General features: G+C 46.1%; 1 protein-coding gene and 1 pseudogene across 3 annotated transcripts in view; both read right to left on the bottom strand.

Moving 5' to 3' along the window:
- SAMD4A (sterile alpha motif domain containing 4A) overlaps nt 1-20,123 on the bottom strand; it is a 203,810-nt gene that overhangs the window by 23,621 nt on the left and 160,066 nt on the right. For all 3 annotated transcript variants that reach the window (XM_016132802.2, XM_016132806.2, XM_016132805.2), the window contains 5 exons: nt 17,509-17,618; nt 15,139-15,225; nt 8,068-8,401; nt 5,648-5,733; nt 225-343 (listed from right to left, as the gene is read on the bottom strand). In XM_016132802.2, the coding sequence (XP_015988288.1) occupies nt 225-343; nt 5,648-5,733; nt 8,068-8,401; nt 15,139-15,225; nt 17,509-17,618 (736 nt within the window). The remainder of the gene's footprint in view (nt 1-224; nt 344-5,647; nt 5,734-8,067; nt 8,402-15,138; nt 15,226-17,508; nt 17,619-20,123) is intronic.
- On the bottom strand, nt 7,122-7,240 carry LOC118600715 (annotated as a pseudogene).

Here is a 20,123-nt window from a genome sequence, read left to right as displayed (position 1 = left end):
ATTGAGTTACCAAAGATCGCACTCAGCTCTTCCTCTGGGAATATGTTCTCACACAGCCTTTTCCCAACCCCACCTGTTTAAGGAATGTGATTTGGAACTTGCCACACGGCGTCCTGGGTGAACGAGGAATGACGCCTTGCTTTGTTCTGCCCCAGGGACCCAGGCAGGCAATGGGGCACCTGGGAACCATCATGCATTACACAAAGAATGAAATCCCAACATACTTTCTTTGCTGTCGATATCCTGATATGTCTAGAAGGGTTTTCCGAGGGAAAGACCGAAAGAGCTTCTGCACCTGCTGTTTCCATGACAACAATCTTTTTTTCTGCGTCTCTGTAAATGCCTGCAAAAACAAACAGGACTTTTTAATGGGTGACGCAACCTGGCATTAGAGGGAGAAACATGCAATTAATAGGGGGAAACACTGGCGTCTCTACAGTTGCCTTTTTATTCACCTGTTTCCAACCTGGTCCAAACAGTAGTTGGTTTCATTTGTGAGCTGCCTGTACTGAAAATTCAAATTATTTGGCATTCGAGGTGCTTGGTAAAGTACATGCATTAAGCTTTTGATAAACCTCAGTTTTGGTTGCACTTCTGGTAGATCCATACCCACCTTCCCTTTCCTCCTGACTCTACTCTGGACTCTATTTATTAACCAAGAATATATTGTAAAATTGATTGTTGAAAACTCTTGGCTTTGGCAGGCCCCCTCCATTTTCATAATCAATGGAAATGCTAAACTACTCCAAAAATCAATCTGCTTGATAGTGTATGGATGCCCTGGAGTGGTGCCAGGCTTCAGAAAATGGAGACTATACAGTCTCTGCGTTTCAGGGCTTGGCTGGGAAATCTCCAGTTGAGGGGCCCCGTGCATTATAAAAACCCCAGTGCACCCTAAACTTCGTCTGAAGTTTCAGAAAGTGGGTAGATCTGAAGACTTCTCAAATCTTTTTTAGTAAAAGTGGTGTTTGGGGATGTTTTGCCTACTGCCCTGTAACATACAGTCATCTATTCAGTGGTCCCAACCTTTTTGACGCTAGGGGACTGGTGCTCTCATGCGAATCTGATGCCTGATGATCTGAAGTGGAGCTGAGGCAGTGATGCTAGTGCTGGGGAGCGGCTGCAAATACAGATGAAACTTCGCTCGCTCTCCCACTACTCACCTCCTGCTGTGTGGCCTGGTTCCTAACAGGCTACAGACCAGTACCGGAATGTGGCCTGGGGGTTGGGGACCCTTGATCTATATTATGTGTCCTTTTGTGTACACCATGGCCCAGGAAAGAACTTTTACGGGTATTGAGTCTCCATGGCAGAGACTCTCAAATTCATGATCTATTAGATTCCTCCAAGGAGACTGTTAAAATGCAGATTCCTGGGCCCCCTCCCACACAACCAGAGCCTGACTTAATAGATCTGGAGGAGAGTCTAGGTGGTTTGTGTTTGTAGCAAGCACCCTGGTAATTCCGCTGCAGGGAGAACTTGGATGTGAGGTGTTTTAGATGGTGAGGACCGCACACGTAATTCAGGAAGGAAACCTCCATCGAGTATCCAGAACTGTGGTCTACGTGCTGTGGGAAAACCACAAAATTTGACTGACTAGCATTAACAATGATGAAGATAACACACCCAGGTAGTTTTGTGAATAAGGCATGAAATCCTTGAAGTAGCAATAAACTTAAGAGTAACAGACTATATAACTATTTCCCATAAAAGAAAACAAATTCCTTAAACGGAGAAAAAACCCAACAGCTTAATTTTCTCCTGATGATATTTAATCTTTAAGTACCTAAACACGGGATCTATGTGAACAAAAGCAAAAAGGTGTTAGTCATATTGTAGGAAAGTTATTGATTTGCATACATCTTTCTCCTCGTTGACCTTAGCCAGACACCATTAAGGATTATTCATCAAGGAGGGCTAGAAACCAGGAGACCCAGTACTACTTTAAAGAAAAAGGTGCAGACTCCCTTTTGGGGTAAGTGGTGGGGTAGGTAGTCTCATGGCTAAAAGGTGAGGACGTGGTTCTCCATGGTCCCTCTCATTTATTGGTGATGCTTGGTGAGTGTCCAACTACACATGAGGACCTCTGAAAACTGTCAGGGGTCTCTGAAAGGCAAGCATTTCTGCTGGACTAATAAAGGGATGGATAGTCCCTGCTTTTGACCAGCTTATTCAGCCAAATGTTAAGGGAGGACTCAAGATGCAGGTGTACTGGTCATGATGACTCGAGGAAGAGGGTCCAGTCCAGTGGGTCAGAGGAAGGCTTTGGATGCACATGGGTAGGGTCTGAGTCTCTGCACAGCCTTATGTGGGTTCCTCAACCTGAAACTCAGTTCTTTCTAAAAACCGGGGATAACAATACCTCCCTCAAAGGGATGCTGTAAGGGTTAAATAACACATAGAAAGTACTTAGACAACTTAGAACATGCCTGGCTGTAGTCATGATTCAATATGTGCTGCTTGCAGATATTTAACTAGATTTTTTCAGTTGCACAGACCAGCCCTTTGGTGGTGGTAGATGAGTCTTCATCACATTTAATATTTGACAATCACCTTTAGCCCCAACAAAAGACTTCAAGGCCTCAAAGCTACAATACTGAGCTGGTCTGGAGCCAGCCCAAAGGACAACTGGCCTGACTTTCAAGTGACAAAGTAGTAAACGGCTCACTTTATAGATGTGCACTCAAAGTGCTTTCAAAGACACTGTTTCATACCTGATATCTCCATGGTGGCGAAGAGCTTCCAGAAATGGAAATATGACCCCCCCCCCCACACACACACAGAGGTCAGCTCATTCACTCAACATTGGGGCATCAGGCTTATTTAGTTCTGGGCTGCAGATAGGAGCAAGCCCCTTGGCAATGCTGAGCGAGTGTGGTGGCTGTTTCTTTTCAGTCCTGAAAGCCGCAGCTGGGCGTCATGGAGAGGAGCGAGGTCATGGCTGGCTCTGAGTGATCTCTAAAAGCTGGTTCCGGTGTGTGCCCGTGGTATCAGCTGGGATGGCTGATACCTCACCTCGGCCCCCTGCACTGGCTGCTCTGGGTTGGGCTGGCAGCAGTTTCTTCAGGGGCTGGAGGGGAAGGAAGATTCCACACTACAGATTGTCCAGACACAGCCGGTCAGCCACTTCCAAGTCTTCTGTCCTTGTCAGGTCCAGACTAATAAGTCTGTCTGGAGGAAGATGCGTCCTATAGCTCTGGTGGCTGGATTAAAAGCCCCAGAAAAGGACAGGAGCTCATCTTCCTAGAACCTTCTCAAGACGTGAGGAGGCAAGCAGCCTTGGATAAGAACCCACGAGACAAAGTGATTGATCTCAGACAGAAAATGCAGAACTTTCCTGTCGTTTTTACTGTGCTAGGGAGTCGGTCCCTCCATCCCTGGGGAGGAAGGAAGGTACTTTGGAACCATCAACACCCTCCTATTCCAGTTGGCTAAAGAAGAGCACATTCAGGCTGTGAAAGGCCCGCCTGTCTCTCGAGCCCGAGCTACGTTTTGGCCAGGATGGAGACTGTGCGTCTCCACGGGGCCTCATAGGGAGGGTGTGTTCTGCACACATACAATAACCTGAGGCTGTGGAAAATTATTCAGACGTGTTTCCTCTTTCTCAAACTAACATAATAAAAAGTCTTGCACAACATTTTCCCTTCCAAAGCAGAGTACAGGCCCCTTCCCCCTGCCATGAATTTGGGCAAGCAGACTCGGCATGGACCCCCTTCTGCCCAAGACCTCCACTGTCAAGACTCTATGGTAATCGGGGCCCCTTGCCAGCAGATGAGTTTGCACGGTGCCATCTTCGCTCTACACCACTGGGGCAGCTGGGGAGGGAAAGGGGAACGAAACAGAAAGGAGAGCCACGATTCTCCAGGAGGGCTCCCATGAGGCAGGAAAGGGAAGCATCAGGCCACAGATTTGGGGCTGGCGTAGACCAGTCGGGAAGCTGTGTGCTGTCCAGCAGAGGCAGTCGGAGGGCTTATTATTTTGTTCCATGGGCTCCAGACTTGAGACAAGGTGGAAGGTAACTTGTCCTTCAATATCTTGAAAACTCAATGCTGAAAATGAGCGTGGAGAGCAAGAGGGGTTCCTATTTGCTTTTTCAGAAGTTTAAACGCTCCCTAAATAGGTCTCTCTTGAAAACCCCCCAAATGTCCTCTTCTCCAACAAGATACAGAAAGCTCCAAGTGTTGTTCTCTCTGTCTAGAGGACTCTTCCGCCTCCTTGCGTATAGTCTTTGCCTCTAAGACTCTGCCAGGTCTTAGCTTGGAGGTAGTCCCTCTGGGGAAATGCCTGGAGGCTCTAGGTAGGTGCCCGCCATGCCTCATCAGAGGTTTTACCATCCTGTACGCGATGACCTGTTTCCCTTTTGTCTCACCCACTGCCCTCACACTGAGAGCTGTCTAGCCAGGGCCAGCGCCTGGGCCTAGGTGCTTAGTCAATGTCTACAGAATGAATGAGTTCTAAAATTCATCATTGTGTTCTCGCTTTCTCTTCTTTCTGTTGCTTTTTCCTGGTCAAAACATGTGCAGGGCCAGGACTGGACACAGAAAAGGGTGAGTCAGGGGGTTGGGGGAGGCACACACAAGAATTCATGCCACTGTGAGAGGAAATCGCAAAAATGAAGGTTTAGAGGACGGGGCAAGAGAGACTGGAGTGGAAACCTAGGGAGAGATGGTACGCCTGCATGTGAGGATAGGTGGAGTCAGACCACAGAGGTGGGGGGCCAGAGAAGTGACCATAATAGCAGAGGAGCCTGTGTGGCAGCTGGGAGGATGGCTGAGGTGTCAGACCTCTGAGCTGGTTATCTCTTATCACTGGGGCCCACCAAATCCCAAGGGATCTGGCTGCCATCATGGCAAAGATAAAGAGACTTGGAGGCTTTTGCTATCTTATTCTCATGTTAAAATCCCACAAAAAGACCTCAGCGCCCTAGGTTTATTAGTACTAAGTTTTCTAAAGCCTAGACCTTGTCTCTGTAACTTTTTGGAGGCGGGTTGCCCAAGAAGCCACTGAAGTTCTGGATTTGAGGTACAACTGCCTGTTCCCACATGTCCCTCAGGGCAGCCATGCCCAGGACCTGTCTCACTTGGTCGTGAAGACTGCGCTCACTCTGAGAGTCTGGTAGGCACAGCTTCAGCCTGCCTCAGTCCTTCTTCAAAAGGAAATATGGCTAAACACAGTTCCTATAAAAGTCACAAATAAAAACACAGCAGAATGGTCATCAAACCATGCACGACATACATATAAATATACATTATTTCTTCTGCTCACTCTTTCTCCCTCTCTCCTTCAATTTTCCTTGAGCCAAAATGCAAAATGTCTCAACGAAAAAATTTTAAAAGACTTGAAAACATCAAGAGGAGGACTATGTGTCAATCGCCCCAAGGCTTAGTCACACAGATAGATTCTTCTGGAGTCAGAAGTTTCTCTCAGGCATTGGTCCTCACATCAGAGCTCAGTCTAGATGAATCTTTGGACACCAAAGTAATGTACAAGTTGTATTTAGGTTCTGAGTTCTGCCAGAGCTATATTATTAATGACATCCACCCCTCAAAAATGAGTTGTTGGAGACGCAAATGATCACATCACAGAAACTCTGAGAACCATTTCTAAGCAATGAGAAAAATGTTCTGTGAAACCTGTCACTACTCACCTCATGAATTAGACACTTGTCTATGAGCTGTAAATAGGAACTTATATTTTCCTCATCGGGTCTGGAGACCAAGAGCTGTGTGCACACTGTGAATTTTAAAAAAAAGGAAGATGAATTAGAAAAATGCACAACCATTCTAACCTCAAGATCTGCCTCTAATTTCCTTTCAGGACCAATATTTTGAGAGGTATGTGTGCCTGAGGCTTTACGTAAGGTTCACAGAAAGGGCCAGGAGGCTCCTCATTCCACGGAAGTCAAAGGCTCGGTCACCACAAGAGCCCTTGTCTTGAGAAGCCCCTTTGCTTAATTCCAGGCATACCATTCTATATTAAGCCTTCTGCAATCCAGCCCGAGACAGACTCTCTGAGAGAAGAAGAACGCCACAGTGTCCCGAGCTCTGTCTTTGAAAGAGGCTCCTTTTGAGAGGGAAAATCAAAGGCATCAAAGACCATCAACCTTATAAGAAGCGGTCTCCATGATTTTATAAATGATCAGTACATCTCATTTGAAGGAATCAAGCTGGCTCATCTTTAAGGGTGTGAGGTGTGTAGGGCGTGCACATGAGCCTGCTACTCAATCATTGGAGGGTTATTTCTCAAGTGATATGTGCATTTATACCTACACAGTTTCACCTACCCACTCAGGTAAGTGCTAATAGAGCAGAGCAGAGTTAGTCTGTGGGTAGTGTAAACACACCCACTGGGTTTGTCATGTTAGCGTAGCCCATTTGTGTTCACCCTAGAGGTTTTGATGGGAATGCCTGGAAGGCCGCAGTGGAAATGGTAGGACAAATACATCAATTAGAAGTAAAAACGCCATGCGCTCAGTAGATCAATTTTGAAACCTGAGCATCGTGATTTGTTTTTCTCTCCCTAATCCTACATAGCCAGTCTGTCACAAAATGCCATGGACACCAGAGTTTTGCACGTAGATTTTCGGTATAGCATTATTTGTAACAACAAAATCTTGGAAACCACCTCAATGGCCACTAATTGGGACTCTGTTAAATAAATTATGGTTTATGCATACTGAGGAATAGTACACAATGTTTATAAAAGAATGAGGTGGTACCAAAATAATAGAATTATTAAAAGTATACAACATAAAAAAAAAGCTTCAGAAAAGCATGTAAACAAGGCCTATTTATGTGTAAAAAGGATACTCATATACTCGTATATGATTCAAAAGTTTCTGAAGGAATATTCCAAACTTGTTTATGGTGGTCACCTCTGGGGAGGAAGATGACAAGACTAGGGATAGGGAAAGGGGCTATTTTTAACTTTTCACCATTTTGTTTAGTTTCGATTTTTTTTATGTTGAGCACGAATTTATTTTATAATTTATTTGAAAGTACTTAAATGTATTTATTTATTTGTTTGGTTGTTTGTTTGTTTTAGGCATGGCAACCCTTGGTTGACCTCACAGATTACAAGGACCTTGTCAGCTTACAATTCCTTATTTTTTATTTTTTTTACACCTACAGCACCTGGTCTTCCTAGGTGGTCTCCCATCCAAGCACTAACCAGGCCCAACCCTGCTTAGCTTCCAAGATCAGATGGGATCAGGCTTGTGCAGGGTAGTATGGCCGTAGACTGAAAATACTTAAATTTTATAAAGAAGCCATGTCAGAGGAGTGCAGGTCCCTTGAGGGCAGAGGCTACCATGGGCCTCACCACAGGCAAGAGGGCTGAGGTAGTGCACACTCAGGTAACCACCCCCACATGTGTCTTCACCCATGAGGTCATCTGATCTAATCCCTCATAGCTAAGTGCCCACTGGGGTGGGGGGAGGAACAAGGACGTGATGGGAGGAGACCAAGGACCCGCACTGACCATCAAGCCACTCGTATTATAGCTCCAAGGGATGCTACGAGTCCCCTCCTCTAAACCACAGGGAGCTTCTTACTGCAGCTGTAAGACTCAGGTGTCCATTCTGATAAAAACTTGGTTCTTTAAAATGGTCTGAAATTTTGGACATTGTCGAAGACATATGCGGAAGGGTCTGAGCCACAGGGAAGGCGCAGGGCTGTCAGGTAGAAGGGGTGCTCTCACTAAAGAACCACGTGTGACTTCTACCCTGCCCTACACACAGATACACAGCATAGCCGTGGTACCTTGCATGTCTGACTTCAGCTCAAAGGTGCGAGGCCCAGCGAGCACGCTACTGGACGGCCCGGCATGCCCTGGTCTGAGGGAGTGGGAGAGACCGGGTTGAGGAAGAGGCCTTTGAGGGTCAGAGAGATCCGAGTTCAGATCCAAATACCTTAACCTCTCAGAGCCACCCTTTCTGTACAGTGGGCTAATGACATTGACTCTGGTAGGCAGTTCGTCTAGCACCCAGGGGTAGGCCCTTGCGGTCTGGCAGCTCTGGTTAGTGGTGTTGAGAGAAGAAAAGGGAGAGGTGGGAAGATCAGGCTCTACCTTTCCCCATGACACGTGTGAACTGGCCGGGAAGATCCCCCTCTGGCAGCGGAGCGACGGCCAGCTCCCCGTCACAGCTGCTCAGCTGGTGTGGCTGGAGCCCGCCGCTGGCGCCAGCTGAGGTGGTGGCTGCGGTGCCGCTGGCCACAGCGCTGTCTTTGCAGTCGGGGCTCTGGCTCTCGGGGCCCATCAGGGAAGGTGGGTGCGGGGCCTGGGGCTCCCGGTGGCGAGCTTCTGGGGTGGTGCTCGGGGAGCTGTAGGCCTTGATGGGAGTCAGGAGCATCTGGTGGAGTTCCTGGAGAGGGAGGCGCAGGCTGCCCCCCTCAATGATGTCCTAGACGGTCAGAGGGAGAAGACTTCCATTAGCGTCAGGAGCAGGGGCGACCCACCTTGATGCCCCCGTGCCCCGCCCCAGGCTGCTCTCAGACAGGACTCGTGGCTGCTGGCGCCTTCCTCGGCATGTTCTTTGGAAAAGCAAACATTTCAATTTTATCATTCTAATAGTAGCCCAGGCAGAAAATTCGGAAAATGCAGGTATGTCTAGTGAGGTAAATACACATCACCCGAAAATCCCACTAGAGATAATCACTAAAATGATTTTGGTCCATTTCTTTCCCTGGCTTCCTCAGTGCCTTTCTATAAAATGCATTTATACAGTTTACACTCACACACTTCAGAAGCTATATAAAAAAGCTGAGTCGTATAGTGGCTTTCTGTGTGTGATTGGTTTTGGACGAAGGAACCTGACCATGTACATCTTTGTTCAGTCCGCGACACAGGAAACACAGGGTAGTGGATGGATCCTGCGCTTCAAATTCTGACACTGCTGCGTGGCCTTGGGTAAACAACTTAACGTCTCTGTGTCTCAGTTTCCCTGTGTATAAAATGAAAATAATAATAGTACCTGCCTCGCTGGGTGGTTGTGATGATGTTAATATTTGTAAAGCTGCAGGTCAGTGTTCCTATGTGCCAGGCACTGGGGTAGCATGGGGATATGGTGGGAACAGGGAGTTTCTATCCTACCGTGAGATGAACAGGTGTTGTATTAGAGACTGAAGCGCAGGCCACGTCTGCTGTGAGGGGAGGCTCTCTGAGGGGGTGGCAGGGAGCAGGAACCCCGATGAGTGTTGGCGTGAGGGTCCCGGAAGAGAGCTCCAGGCAGAGGGCACAGCAAAGACGAAGGCGCTGAGGTGGGCGTGTGCCTGTGGCGTGTAAGGAACTGCAAGGAGGACTGAGGTAGAGCAGGGTGGGCGAGGGGAGGAGGGTGAGAAACGAGATCCAAGGAGCCACAGGGGCCCGAGGGTGGAGGCCCGCAGGCTGGGGTAGAGTCGCAAGAATTTCTTCTGAGTGAATGGGGAAATCAAGGAAAGTTTGGAGCAGGAGAATGATATGTTTATAGAAAAATACACATAATAGAGATGCATACTATAATGTATACAATTGAATAATATATATACATATAGTGTTATAAATTGGATCCTTCTGCACAATTGACTTACTGGGCATTATTTTTTAGAACAAGGAATGAAAGTTGATTCTGACAGACACTGATCTACGTGCCAGATGCTCACAGAGGTGCAGAACAGGCTCAGATAGGTGTGGCGGGAGGTCAGGGTCTGGGGGTCTCCCCTGGCATGGTGGGTGGGCCCCGCCCTCTGCCACAGTGCTGCCCATGCTTCTGCAGCAAACCTCTCCCTGGGACCCTGGAAGGACACTGACAATCAGGGCCCTGATTACTAATGAAGATTTAATCTTCGGAGAGCCCAGAATAGCAAGGACATAATTTTAAAAGCCTGAAGTATGAGTACCAATCCATTCCTGGGATCTTCTCTTACCAAGAAAAATTGCCTGATGATGTCAAGGAACACAAGCACACGGAACACGAGCATTTCTGCACCCAGACATTTCAATCAATCAATTGGAAAGAGGAAACCTGAGGACAGCAGACTTGGACAAGGCGTGTTTCAATTCTGGGCAGCAAGACACTGTGCCCCGCCACTGGCAGGAACCTGCTTTGTTCAAGGGTTGGAAGCAGAGCCTGAATTGTGCCTAGCCTAGTTGGCACCCAAGTTTCTGAGGGAAGTCAAATGCTAAGTAGCCACCAGAATTGTCTCAATCAAGGCCAGGGCCACTGTCCAGCCTACTTTAGTGAGGTTCATTTTTCTTTAAAGAAGGCGGCTTCGGAGAGGCTACCCTTTCTTTCTAAACCTGGCAGATATGGCCATGGTGAGACCGGCCCACAGCCATCCCGACAGGCCTGCGACGTGAGTTGAGTGTTCCTGACCATCCCTCCTTTTCCTGCTGCCCAGACTAGACCGGCCCTTTCCCAGAGTCTGCTGCCATCATGTGACCGGTTCTTTGACTTCAGTCTTGGCGATCTGAACAGGGAGGGCACAGGGAGGCAAGCTGGCTCACCCATGCCAGGAGAGCACCTGCCACCTTTCCTGACCCAGCTGTGTGCCAACAGGGGACCCCTGCCTCGAGGTCCTCCAGTTCCTGCCAACCGCCCAACCAGCAACTGGAACATGGGAGGTTCTGACCTCTTTGTCTAGCCTGACCAAGGAGGCGAAGGGAAAAGAGAGAGAAAGGGTGAGGCTTCCCTAGGAAGGCAGAGCTGGCGGCCAATCAGGGGGATTGCATGCATTCCGCCATCCCACGTGGCAGTTACCACGGAGATGAGCAAATGCATGCTTTTGACACCACCAACTACCACCAAACCCTCATCTGCTCTTGTTATGTGACAAGAAGTCTTCTGTAGTTACTTAGTGATGCGGTAAGGAGATTTTGGTTATGCTAAGAGCTGAACTCCTTCAAACAGGAAGTATATACTTGCCCCAAGTTCAAATCTTAACTTATTCTATTGGGGATAACCATGCTAAAAAAGGAAACCATAAACATTATAATGTTGGACACTTTCTGAAAATATAACATCAGAAATCATGCAGAGTTTTGTTCCGTTTCTCCACCACAAACTTCAAGCCACGATCTCAAAGATAATACCTAACTGCTATCTTCCACGGCACAAAGGCCATCAGGTCACTTCCTGACTCTTCAAAATGAATTCCAGAACGCAACACTGAATGCCCAAGTTGAGAGGGAAAATAGGAAGAAGCTGCCCAAATGGGACTCGATCCAGTGCCCTCGACTAGCTAGCTATTGGAATTAATGCTCTACAGTGACAAAAATAAGGACTCAACTCATCTCTGCTGCTCCTCATACCATAAATATAATCCTACATTATGAACACAAAGAGGCAAAAACGAAGCTGTGCATTCATGCAGGTGCCGAGTCAGGAGCTCGTGTAACGAGAAGGCTGCCTGAGCACAGTTCAGCGCAGGCGAGCAGGAAGGAAGCACCTTTCAGATCCTCGCAGCCTTCCTGGCCTGGCTTTTTTAGGTCTTGGGGGAAGACAGGTTGAGCCTTTCGTGGGGCATGTAACAGCAACGAGGCAGAAATCATCTGCAAGAGAGAGCTTCAGCAGCAGTGGCCCCAGCACTTTTACAACTGTCAGGGCCCCATCCTTCTCCTGTGTGAGACGACTTGGACTGCTCACACCGCAGAAAGGACTCCTGCACGGTTTACATCTATTCTCCCTCCTTCTTTCATTCACCAAGTGTCAGTTGAGCCCTACCACGAGCCAGGCGCTGTTAGGCACTGGGGATCTAAAAACAAATATGACGATGCTAAGAAGCTTACAGTTGCTGAGACCTGTAAGGTGTGAGTGTGCTGTGTGGACAGGGAGATGTGGGAACACGGAAGTGTGTGTGTATCTTCCTTCTCCACACCAGGTTCCCAGGCTCAGAGGATGGTTCAGCTTCACAGTTTGGGAGTCAGTTGAAAAGAATGGCGAATAAAAGCAGGTAGAAACACTTTCATTATTAAAGATAAATAAATATCTTTCTAATCTTTTTCCTTTTCCACCAAATATCTTGAGATGTCTACATGTCCTCACCTCCTGGCCTCATCACCCATTCTTACTCATCGGTTCGTGGGTTTCTGCTTGGGTTCCCTCCCAGCTCCCTGAAACCCTTCTCATCATGACTACCGGTGACCTGCTGATGGATAGTTCCGGGGGGCAATGTTCAGTCCTCATGGGCTGTACACATCCGTGGTACCGGATGAGGTTCCCTCCTTCAAACACAGTTCCCGACCCTTGGGCAGGCTCAGACTCTGTCATTGTTGCATCCGGTCCCTCCTGATATTCCTCAGGGTCTGTCCTCGGCTCTTACCACGTGACACACACTTCTGGGAATACCGACTATCGTTTATACACCGATGACCCACAGCTGAGTCTTTCAAACCTCTGTGTACTCCGTCCTTTAGACCACTGACTTGCCATTTCCACCTGGCTGTCTGAATCCCATTTCTCCCACACTGAGAATGCCTCTTAATTTTCCTGTTCCCAAATGGCGCAGTACCCAGCCCCAAGCCCCATACCAATGCCCGGACACCTGCTAAATGACCTCTCTTATCCTTCACCCTTACGGCTCCTGCCTTGACTCAAGGGCCCACCAAGCCTGGCTCTCAGCTCCTAATGCGGCTTCCACCCAGCACTGGCTCCTTCGAGGTTTCTCTCTTCACCACTGCAGAATAGAGTGCTTCAACCCAGGAAGATGCCCTCATTGGCCTCGGTGATGACGCTGATCACACTAGACTGTGAGAGCCCCGGCTACACGTCCGTCTGTCACAATGCATGTCCCGAGCTCCCAAGGGCAGGAACCATGTATTACTCACGGTTAGCCTCCAGTGGATGGGGTAAATCTAGTCCAAGACGCTTGCTTAGTAACTGTTCAGTAACTGAGGGGAAGAGCTCTGGACGCAGAGCTTGTCTGCAGAGACTATACTGATTGCTAAGTGGCCGTGGGCGGAGTCCCAGCTATCTCCTTAGAAATCGCTAGGTTCTATGTGAGGTAAGAATGCCGTAGCAGGCAAGAGCATGGTGACAGCATTTCCAACAGCATAATCAGCTGTGGAGGGCCAGAAAGGGCTGATTGAGTGTGTCACGGGTGGCCTAAAGGGCAACAGGTTATAGATACTCCCCCCTTCCTCAAAGAACAGGAGGGACCCAGGTCCCAGAGAACAGAGAAGAGAGCCAGAGATTGAATCCTTGGTGGATGCTGAGGAGAGATTCACCCCCAGGCCATTAGCTCTTGAGAGGACAAGCACACAGGTGTTTGCAAGTGGTGTCATAAGCAAGCTCAACATGGTGGCTAGACAGATACAAGCTTTCCTGCTCAAAGAAGTCAAACCGAATAAACTCCTTATTGCTTTCCTCTTGCCTATTAGCTGCTCTCAGACTTTTATTACATCTGTCATCTTTTTAACAGTCCATTCCAGTGAAACAGGGAGAAAGTATTTTTGTGAGTCAATATTATTCTAGGTATGAAATCAGAAAATGTCACTGACTTTTCACAGGTTACATAGGAAGGCGGGCATGTCAAGGCTTCTCATGCGACCTTGTGCTTCCTCATGCTGTTTCAGTGTGAGGCTGCAGGGAATAGAGCTTAGAGCAAATTCCATCTCTCTGTCTCTCAGGTGGGTGCATTTCCTCAGTGACAGAGGATATGGATGAATTCCTCCCTGAAGGATGCTCCCAAAATAAGGGGAGTGGGGGACAGTCCTTCACCGTAATGCTTTGCAAGCTAATCCTTACACAGAATGTCTTCTGTGTTTCCTAACAGATAAGGGGAAAACTGGCCTTTTGAATGTTTCCTAAAAGAGAGTGTTTTTTTATATTAAAAATGGCAATAATCACTCTGTTAGCCAAGCTGCTTGGTAAAGCAGTTAGCATAAAGTTATGAACATCACCAAGAACCTTGAGTTCAGTTGGACCGGTTACTGTCATTTGTGACTAATTACGGACAGGCCTTTCATCATAGCTGTGCATGTGAGTAGCTTCTGTCTATCTGTCCAGAGATTTTAAAAACAACCTGCCTTATAAAGTATATATGCATATTCTATAAATATATAACATTTTATATTTTATGTACAATGCATTAAATTAACTTTATATATGGCATGTAAAATCATACACACATTTTTGTCAATAAGTAAAAAAAAAAAAAATCCTCCTGCTGCATTAGCCCTACCTACCTCAGTACTTGTTCCCTTCCAAAGGCATGCTGGGATAACTAGAAGAGGTTACTACTCCAGCTGTGCAGGCAGCAGATAACAACAGAACTCCCCGCCTCCCCCGTCCACCGCTGCCAACCACCTCCCAACAGCAGTGCACAGAATCCCAACTCTGAGACACAGGCAACATGGGCTCACTGCGTGTGGAACACGGCCTGCTCTCCTTTGGATCTGAGATGAAATCATAAAGTCACCAAGTCCTGAAAATGACACCATTACCAGAGTGATGTCTGGACACAAAGATAGGACAAGTATATGTTTAGGCAGCACATGAAGAGAGAGGGTAGCAGCTGACAACGGCTTATAAGCGGAATAAACTCTTTTTCAGAATTTGGCATTTTTGAGATGGTTCCTAGCAGAATCATGGGGACCCATTCTGTTGTTAAGTGAAAGTCTGAAATTATTCTCTGGAGCACCAACAGTGTATGTCTGCCAGGTGATTTTGACCCCCTCTATCAAAACCTGGAGCACACCTATTGGTATTTACCACTCTGGGGGCATCTTGTTTCAAAAACGGATCGTCTCCTGGGTGGACGGCAGGAATGAAGTACATCTGCATATTTCCTGCATTGCTTCATCAAGATTTCAGTGTCTGCTTATGGGTTGAACCCCTTGCTAATCTCAACAAATGTACAAAAGGCAGAGGGGAATGTGCACAAAAAAGAATGTACTTGACAGCACCTCCTCGGTGCTCTGGGATGGCCAGTCACAGGCCACCTGGGCCCAGGGAATAAGTACATTTCAGCAGTCACGTTACACAGAAGCATGAATAATCAGGAAGCTTCACTTCAAAATCACTTCATTTCTTTTCTGACTTAGGTAAGGAAACAGCGTGACACACTTTATAAGGTCTGTCAATGACACTTTCAAGTGAGAAGTGTCCTTGGTCCATCTTCCTGTGATGAAGGTGGAAAAGTTTCCTCACCCAGGGTAACTTACCCTTTCCAAAGACTTCAGGAGGTTTTGTCTTTCTTTGAGCTTCTGAATACTGATGACAATTTTGTGTCTTGCACCTTTGGTAACATTCTGTAATTAAATAAAAGTTATATATAAGAACATTTTTAAGAATCAGCTTAGAGACTCTCAGAGGCTGTTTAGTACTTTACTGTCTGCTTTGTTCCTATACGCTTGCAGACTAGTAAATATCCATCTGTCTCTCTCTTTAGTACCTATTGTTATAAACCTCTTGTTATTAACCTCTTCTTACTAACCTTTTAACTTCATCTGAGTTCACATGTGCCTGTGTCTTTTGGCTGTGACCTTTATGAAAGAGAGACGCACGCGCGCACACACACACACACACAGACAGACAGACAGACAGAGATGGAGAGAGAGCGGTAGAACAGCCAATCGCCCTGCCCAGCATGTAATTTTTCCATAGTTGTAAAAGGTCACTTTTAAGTCGTATACTTCTCTTTTCCATGTTTTATCATTTCAGTCCCTCCCAGGTTTCCTGAAGGTTCCGACTCCGTACAGATACCCATGGCTTTCTCAAACCTTTCCTGTGTTTCCCATCTTGAAAAGATGTGAAATCCAGTACAGGTCTCCCCAGGTGTCATGCCACACAGGCAATTTTTGTCAGTTTGCAGCCCCTCTTTGGTCTCCATAATGAAAACTTAAACCTATAATTCAGTTGTCACTTCAGGTAAATAACTAGGACTCACATTTAGAGTTGTGTATCTTTTTAACTGTGTAGGAATGGTGAGCCTAAGGATTAAGTTTAACACTTGTTGACTTTAGATATTGCAAATTTCCAAATAGGAGGTCTTTTCCCCAGATCAGGTCTCGTATAAACTTCTGGTGACTTCTTGCATCTACTCATAGAATTCCTCTTAAAAAACTAGAAAAGATGGGAAGACCAATGACATCTCCTTTACTTAGAAAAATAAAGTGGTCAAGTGACAACTGAACTCACTCTCAAGATGAAGCACTGGGGGCATATTTCTGTTTAGCCTTGACTTTGAGTCCAAGTGAATAAAATTACTCTGAAAAGTTTGTGCTGGCCTCTGGCTTTGCCCTTTCTGTCAATTATTTCTTGTTTTTTTCCTCAAGTCGAACAACTGAATGACTTAGTTTTTTTTTTTTCTCAACTCTGACTCAAACACAAAAATGCTCTTAGAAGCAGTTCTCATCAATCCCTGGGATCTCAAGGAGCAATCGAGATGAAAAAAGCAGAGGGAGAAGTGTTAGGAAGTTGAAATTAGTGCCTTTCATTCTCTGAGAATGTGCAGTGACTTTGGGTTTTGTCTTGCATCTCAATACTGGTATTCAGCCAGGCCTGCAGAGGTTAACTGAGGGTACCCAGTGTGCAATGGGAATCCAGCGATCTGCTGGGAGGTATGTGTCCCGACCAGCTCTGCCCCAAATGGTACAATCTCCTCTTCCTGCAGGGGAAATACTATTAGCCTGTTCAGACCATTAATTCTTTTAAATCACTGCTCAAAGGAAACTGAGGTCAATTCAAAACATGCAAATAGCATTTTAAACACGGGAAACAAAGACATCGGTCAGATCTATTTACTCGAGCACAGCATGGTAGGAAACATGCTTAGTTTTGGGTGTTCTGTTAACTGACCTGGCATTTGGCAATCCACACTTGGGGAAGGATGCCTTGAAAGGAAGGAGCAACTTTGTCCTTTATGTTATGCAGAGGGAAATATAATCTGAAACCTGGGGTAATCCCCTTCTCAGTGATTGTCCAATGTTATTAAAGGTGGTTAGAAAAAAAAAAATAAACAAAACATTGTACAACTTCAATCACAACTAAGACCCGTCTGAACATGTTTTTGTACAAGCGTTGGCAAAGGTCTGAGGCATGACATGGTGCTTCTACTCAATAATTACTAGAACTTAGCTGATTTGTTACAAGACGGGACAATGGACAACTAATCGGTCAGTCATTTCCCAAACAAGCCCTGGTGGCACAGAAGGAGGGAGGAAGAGAAGCAAAAGCAGCACACAGGTCCTTCGAGGCCTTGGCCAAACGCCCCTCTTCTAGGAGACAGTGCCGATTCCTCCCTAGCATCCCCAAACTTAGTGAGAACACTTAGGTTATATCTTTTTCAAAATATTCTGTTTTACTTTTATTTGGCCTGTGGTTATCTGCCTGTCTTCCAACTCCTACTGGACCACGAAGGCAAGAATCGAGCCATACTCACCAGGCAATGCCGGACAGCATCTGGCAATTTCTCAAAGAAGGCAAGCTACTAGGAGGGTATAGGTATGGCTCCAAATAAGGTCTGTCTTAGACTTGAACTTCAGGTCCCACCTGGGGCACCTTCTCAGGGAATAGATCCCCAAAACACATACCTGAGCCTCCAGCTGGCACTCGGTGAGGGCCATCATTTCCTCATAGGTCATCTGGGAGAACAGCGCAGCATACTTGTGCAGGCGGAGGCTTTTTAACCAGGCTGGAACATCTGTGGTGCAAGACGTGCAAGAGATGGGGAGAGAAATTGAGAGGGGACGGGAGGAGATGACAAAAGATGTGGGAATAGAGAAAGAAAAAGAGAGTGATGGTCAGAGAGGAAAAAAAGAAAGAAAAAATCTTTGTGTTACTGCTTGTTTAATTTTGGCAGCAAATTCTGGACTTAGAGGTCTCGGTCTAGCCCTGACATTCTTAGTCTAGTTCTGTTGGGCTCCCTTATTTCACTTTAGACCAGGAGGTTGCTACCTTGGGGTCCATGGGCAAGGAATTCCCTAAAATTATATCCCAATTTGTGAATATATGGGTAGTTTTCTGGCAGAGAAACATCTATAGCTTCTGTAAGATTCCTGAAAGGGTTCATGACCAAAAAAGGGACAAGGAACCATTGCATTGACCAGACTACTTCATTACTGATTTGGAAAGAACTGACTTAGAATTTTAAAACTACATACGATGACTCTTTGCCCTCAAGATCATTTCTTTCTAGGCTCAGTGCATATTTCCATGTGCTGTTTCTGCCACTTTCACGGTGACAAGAAAACCAGGCAGCTGTAGACCCCTACTTGTGGAGTCGCCATCCTTCTTAGCCTGATAGTTCTTCTTCCTTCCTATACTACAGTGGGAATAGGGCATCCTGGACCCCAAAACTATCACTCTAGTGCGTATGTGTGTCTGCTGACCATTTCTCCAAGTTATGGAATGTATCTGGATGTGTCTCTGACATTTTCCTTGAATGTCAACCACAAATATATGAGTGTTGGGAAAGGTCTGAGGCATGAAAGGTCCAAAGACTGGCTAAGCCATAGGATAATGGAAATTCCAGACGCATCCAAAATAAGCCCCAGTTTGGGATTCTGGAGTTAGTAAAACTGAATAGTAACTGTACTGAAAATCCACAGGTGACTGATTACCTTGCTAAATAAAACCAAAACAAAGCCCTGGCCCATGCTCTTTTAAGTCAGAGTTTTTGAGCTAATAGGATCTTTAAGAAGTTTCTAGATTCATTTTCCCCCACTTGACTCATTCTACAGATGGCAAAATTAAGTCATTAATTTTAAATCACAGAAGTAAGTACTCAGTAAAGTGGGGACCAGAACCAGGTCTTCTGATTCTCAACATTTTCCTATATTGTATCAATGTCTTGTAAAATGGAGACAAAACAGTCAATCAGTGGGAGAGCTAAATAAACAGTGACTGTAAAGTAAACTGAAATGCTGAAGCATTGGCTAAAGGTTATTCATGATTTCTATAAAGTATTATCTATTACAAACTATGTTGATTGCAAGATACTATCTATCGCTAAGTGCTTTATTCTGAGGCACTGACGGAGACCACAAACACGCCATAATAAGTGGAAACCTTGCAATTTTCAATATTTAGAGTAGTTAACTGGGATTGATTAAAGAGGCCTAACCTGTTCTGAAATCAGGCCCTGCCCCTGGGGGAACCAAATGCAGGCTTGGGGAATGTGGGTATGGGATGATCTTCTGAAACTCAAAGGTACAGGAGGGGAGGGTGGGTCCGGTGAGGTTACTTTTCGATTCACAGTAATGTGAAGGCCAAAGAAGAATTTCTGGAGAAACAGAATTCAATATCCAATGGTATTTTAAGAACAGATTCAGTCATCTCAGGCAAGAAATCACTTGATTCTGTGCTTGGAGCCCTTCATTCTACTGTGACAGCTGGAGAGTCCCTGTGGGACCACCATTAACCACAAAGAGACAGGGCTTCCCCAGGCACATAGTACCAACCGCTTACATCCTCCTCAACTCAAACTGTGATTCAATCACAAGTTCCGGACACACCAACCCAGGAGGTAGTTTCCCTCCCACGACATCCTGGAGCTGTCTTACCAGACTTTATTCTTCAGCATGTTTCTGTTGCTGTTAAAACAATGTTCGGATTTCTGCAGAGTGAGTAGCAAATAACTACAGCTCCAGCTTTCAGGCCAATGACATGTTACCACTTTGTCACCAGGTTTCATGTTTGCTAAATAGCAAATATCTTTGAAAAGCCCCAAGCTGCTGCTCGGAAAACTCAATGATCATGATTCATAAAAATCTGGGGTAACTAGTGCCAACCTCATGAGCCAAATTTTCACTGGGTGCCCTACAGCTTAATCATGCAAAATCCACTGATGATTAAACAAACAGAATCCTGAGCTACTAAATCACATGGCAAAGTGGGTGCTTTTTAAGCCAAGGTAACAATATGGTGTTTTAAGAGTCGGAGAGAGTGGGGTGCAAGTCTTGGCTTGGCAACTCCAAGTTCAATCAGTGCTAGTTCCTTTCTATAAGAGTATTTAACAACCAGAATTCCCCTGGTTAGAGGAATAGAAGAACCTGCCTCACTCATTTAGTCAAAATACAGGTCACTGGGAGTTGTTTTCCTAAAAAAATTTCCTACACAAATTCAGAGCATGGCAAATTAGGCCTTCCTGAGGCATTATTTCTGGATATGTTCCTAGGAAACATAAGCTCCTCTTGGCTCTATGTTC

This window comes from Rousettus aegyptiacus, unplaced genomic scaffold (assembly GCF_014176215.1).
Source record: "Rousettus aegyptiacus isolate mRouAeg1 unplaced genomic scaffold, mRouAeg1.p scaffold_m13_p_3, whole genome shotgun sequence".
NCBI lineage: Eukaryota > Metazoa > Chordata > Mammalia > Chiroptera > Pteropodidae > Rousettus > Rousettus aegyptiacus.
This window is presented reverse-complemented; position numbering and strand designations above follow the sequence as displayed.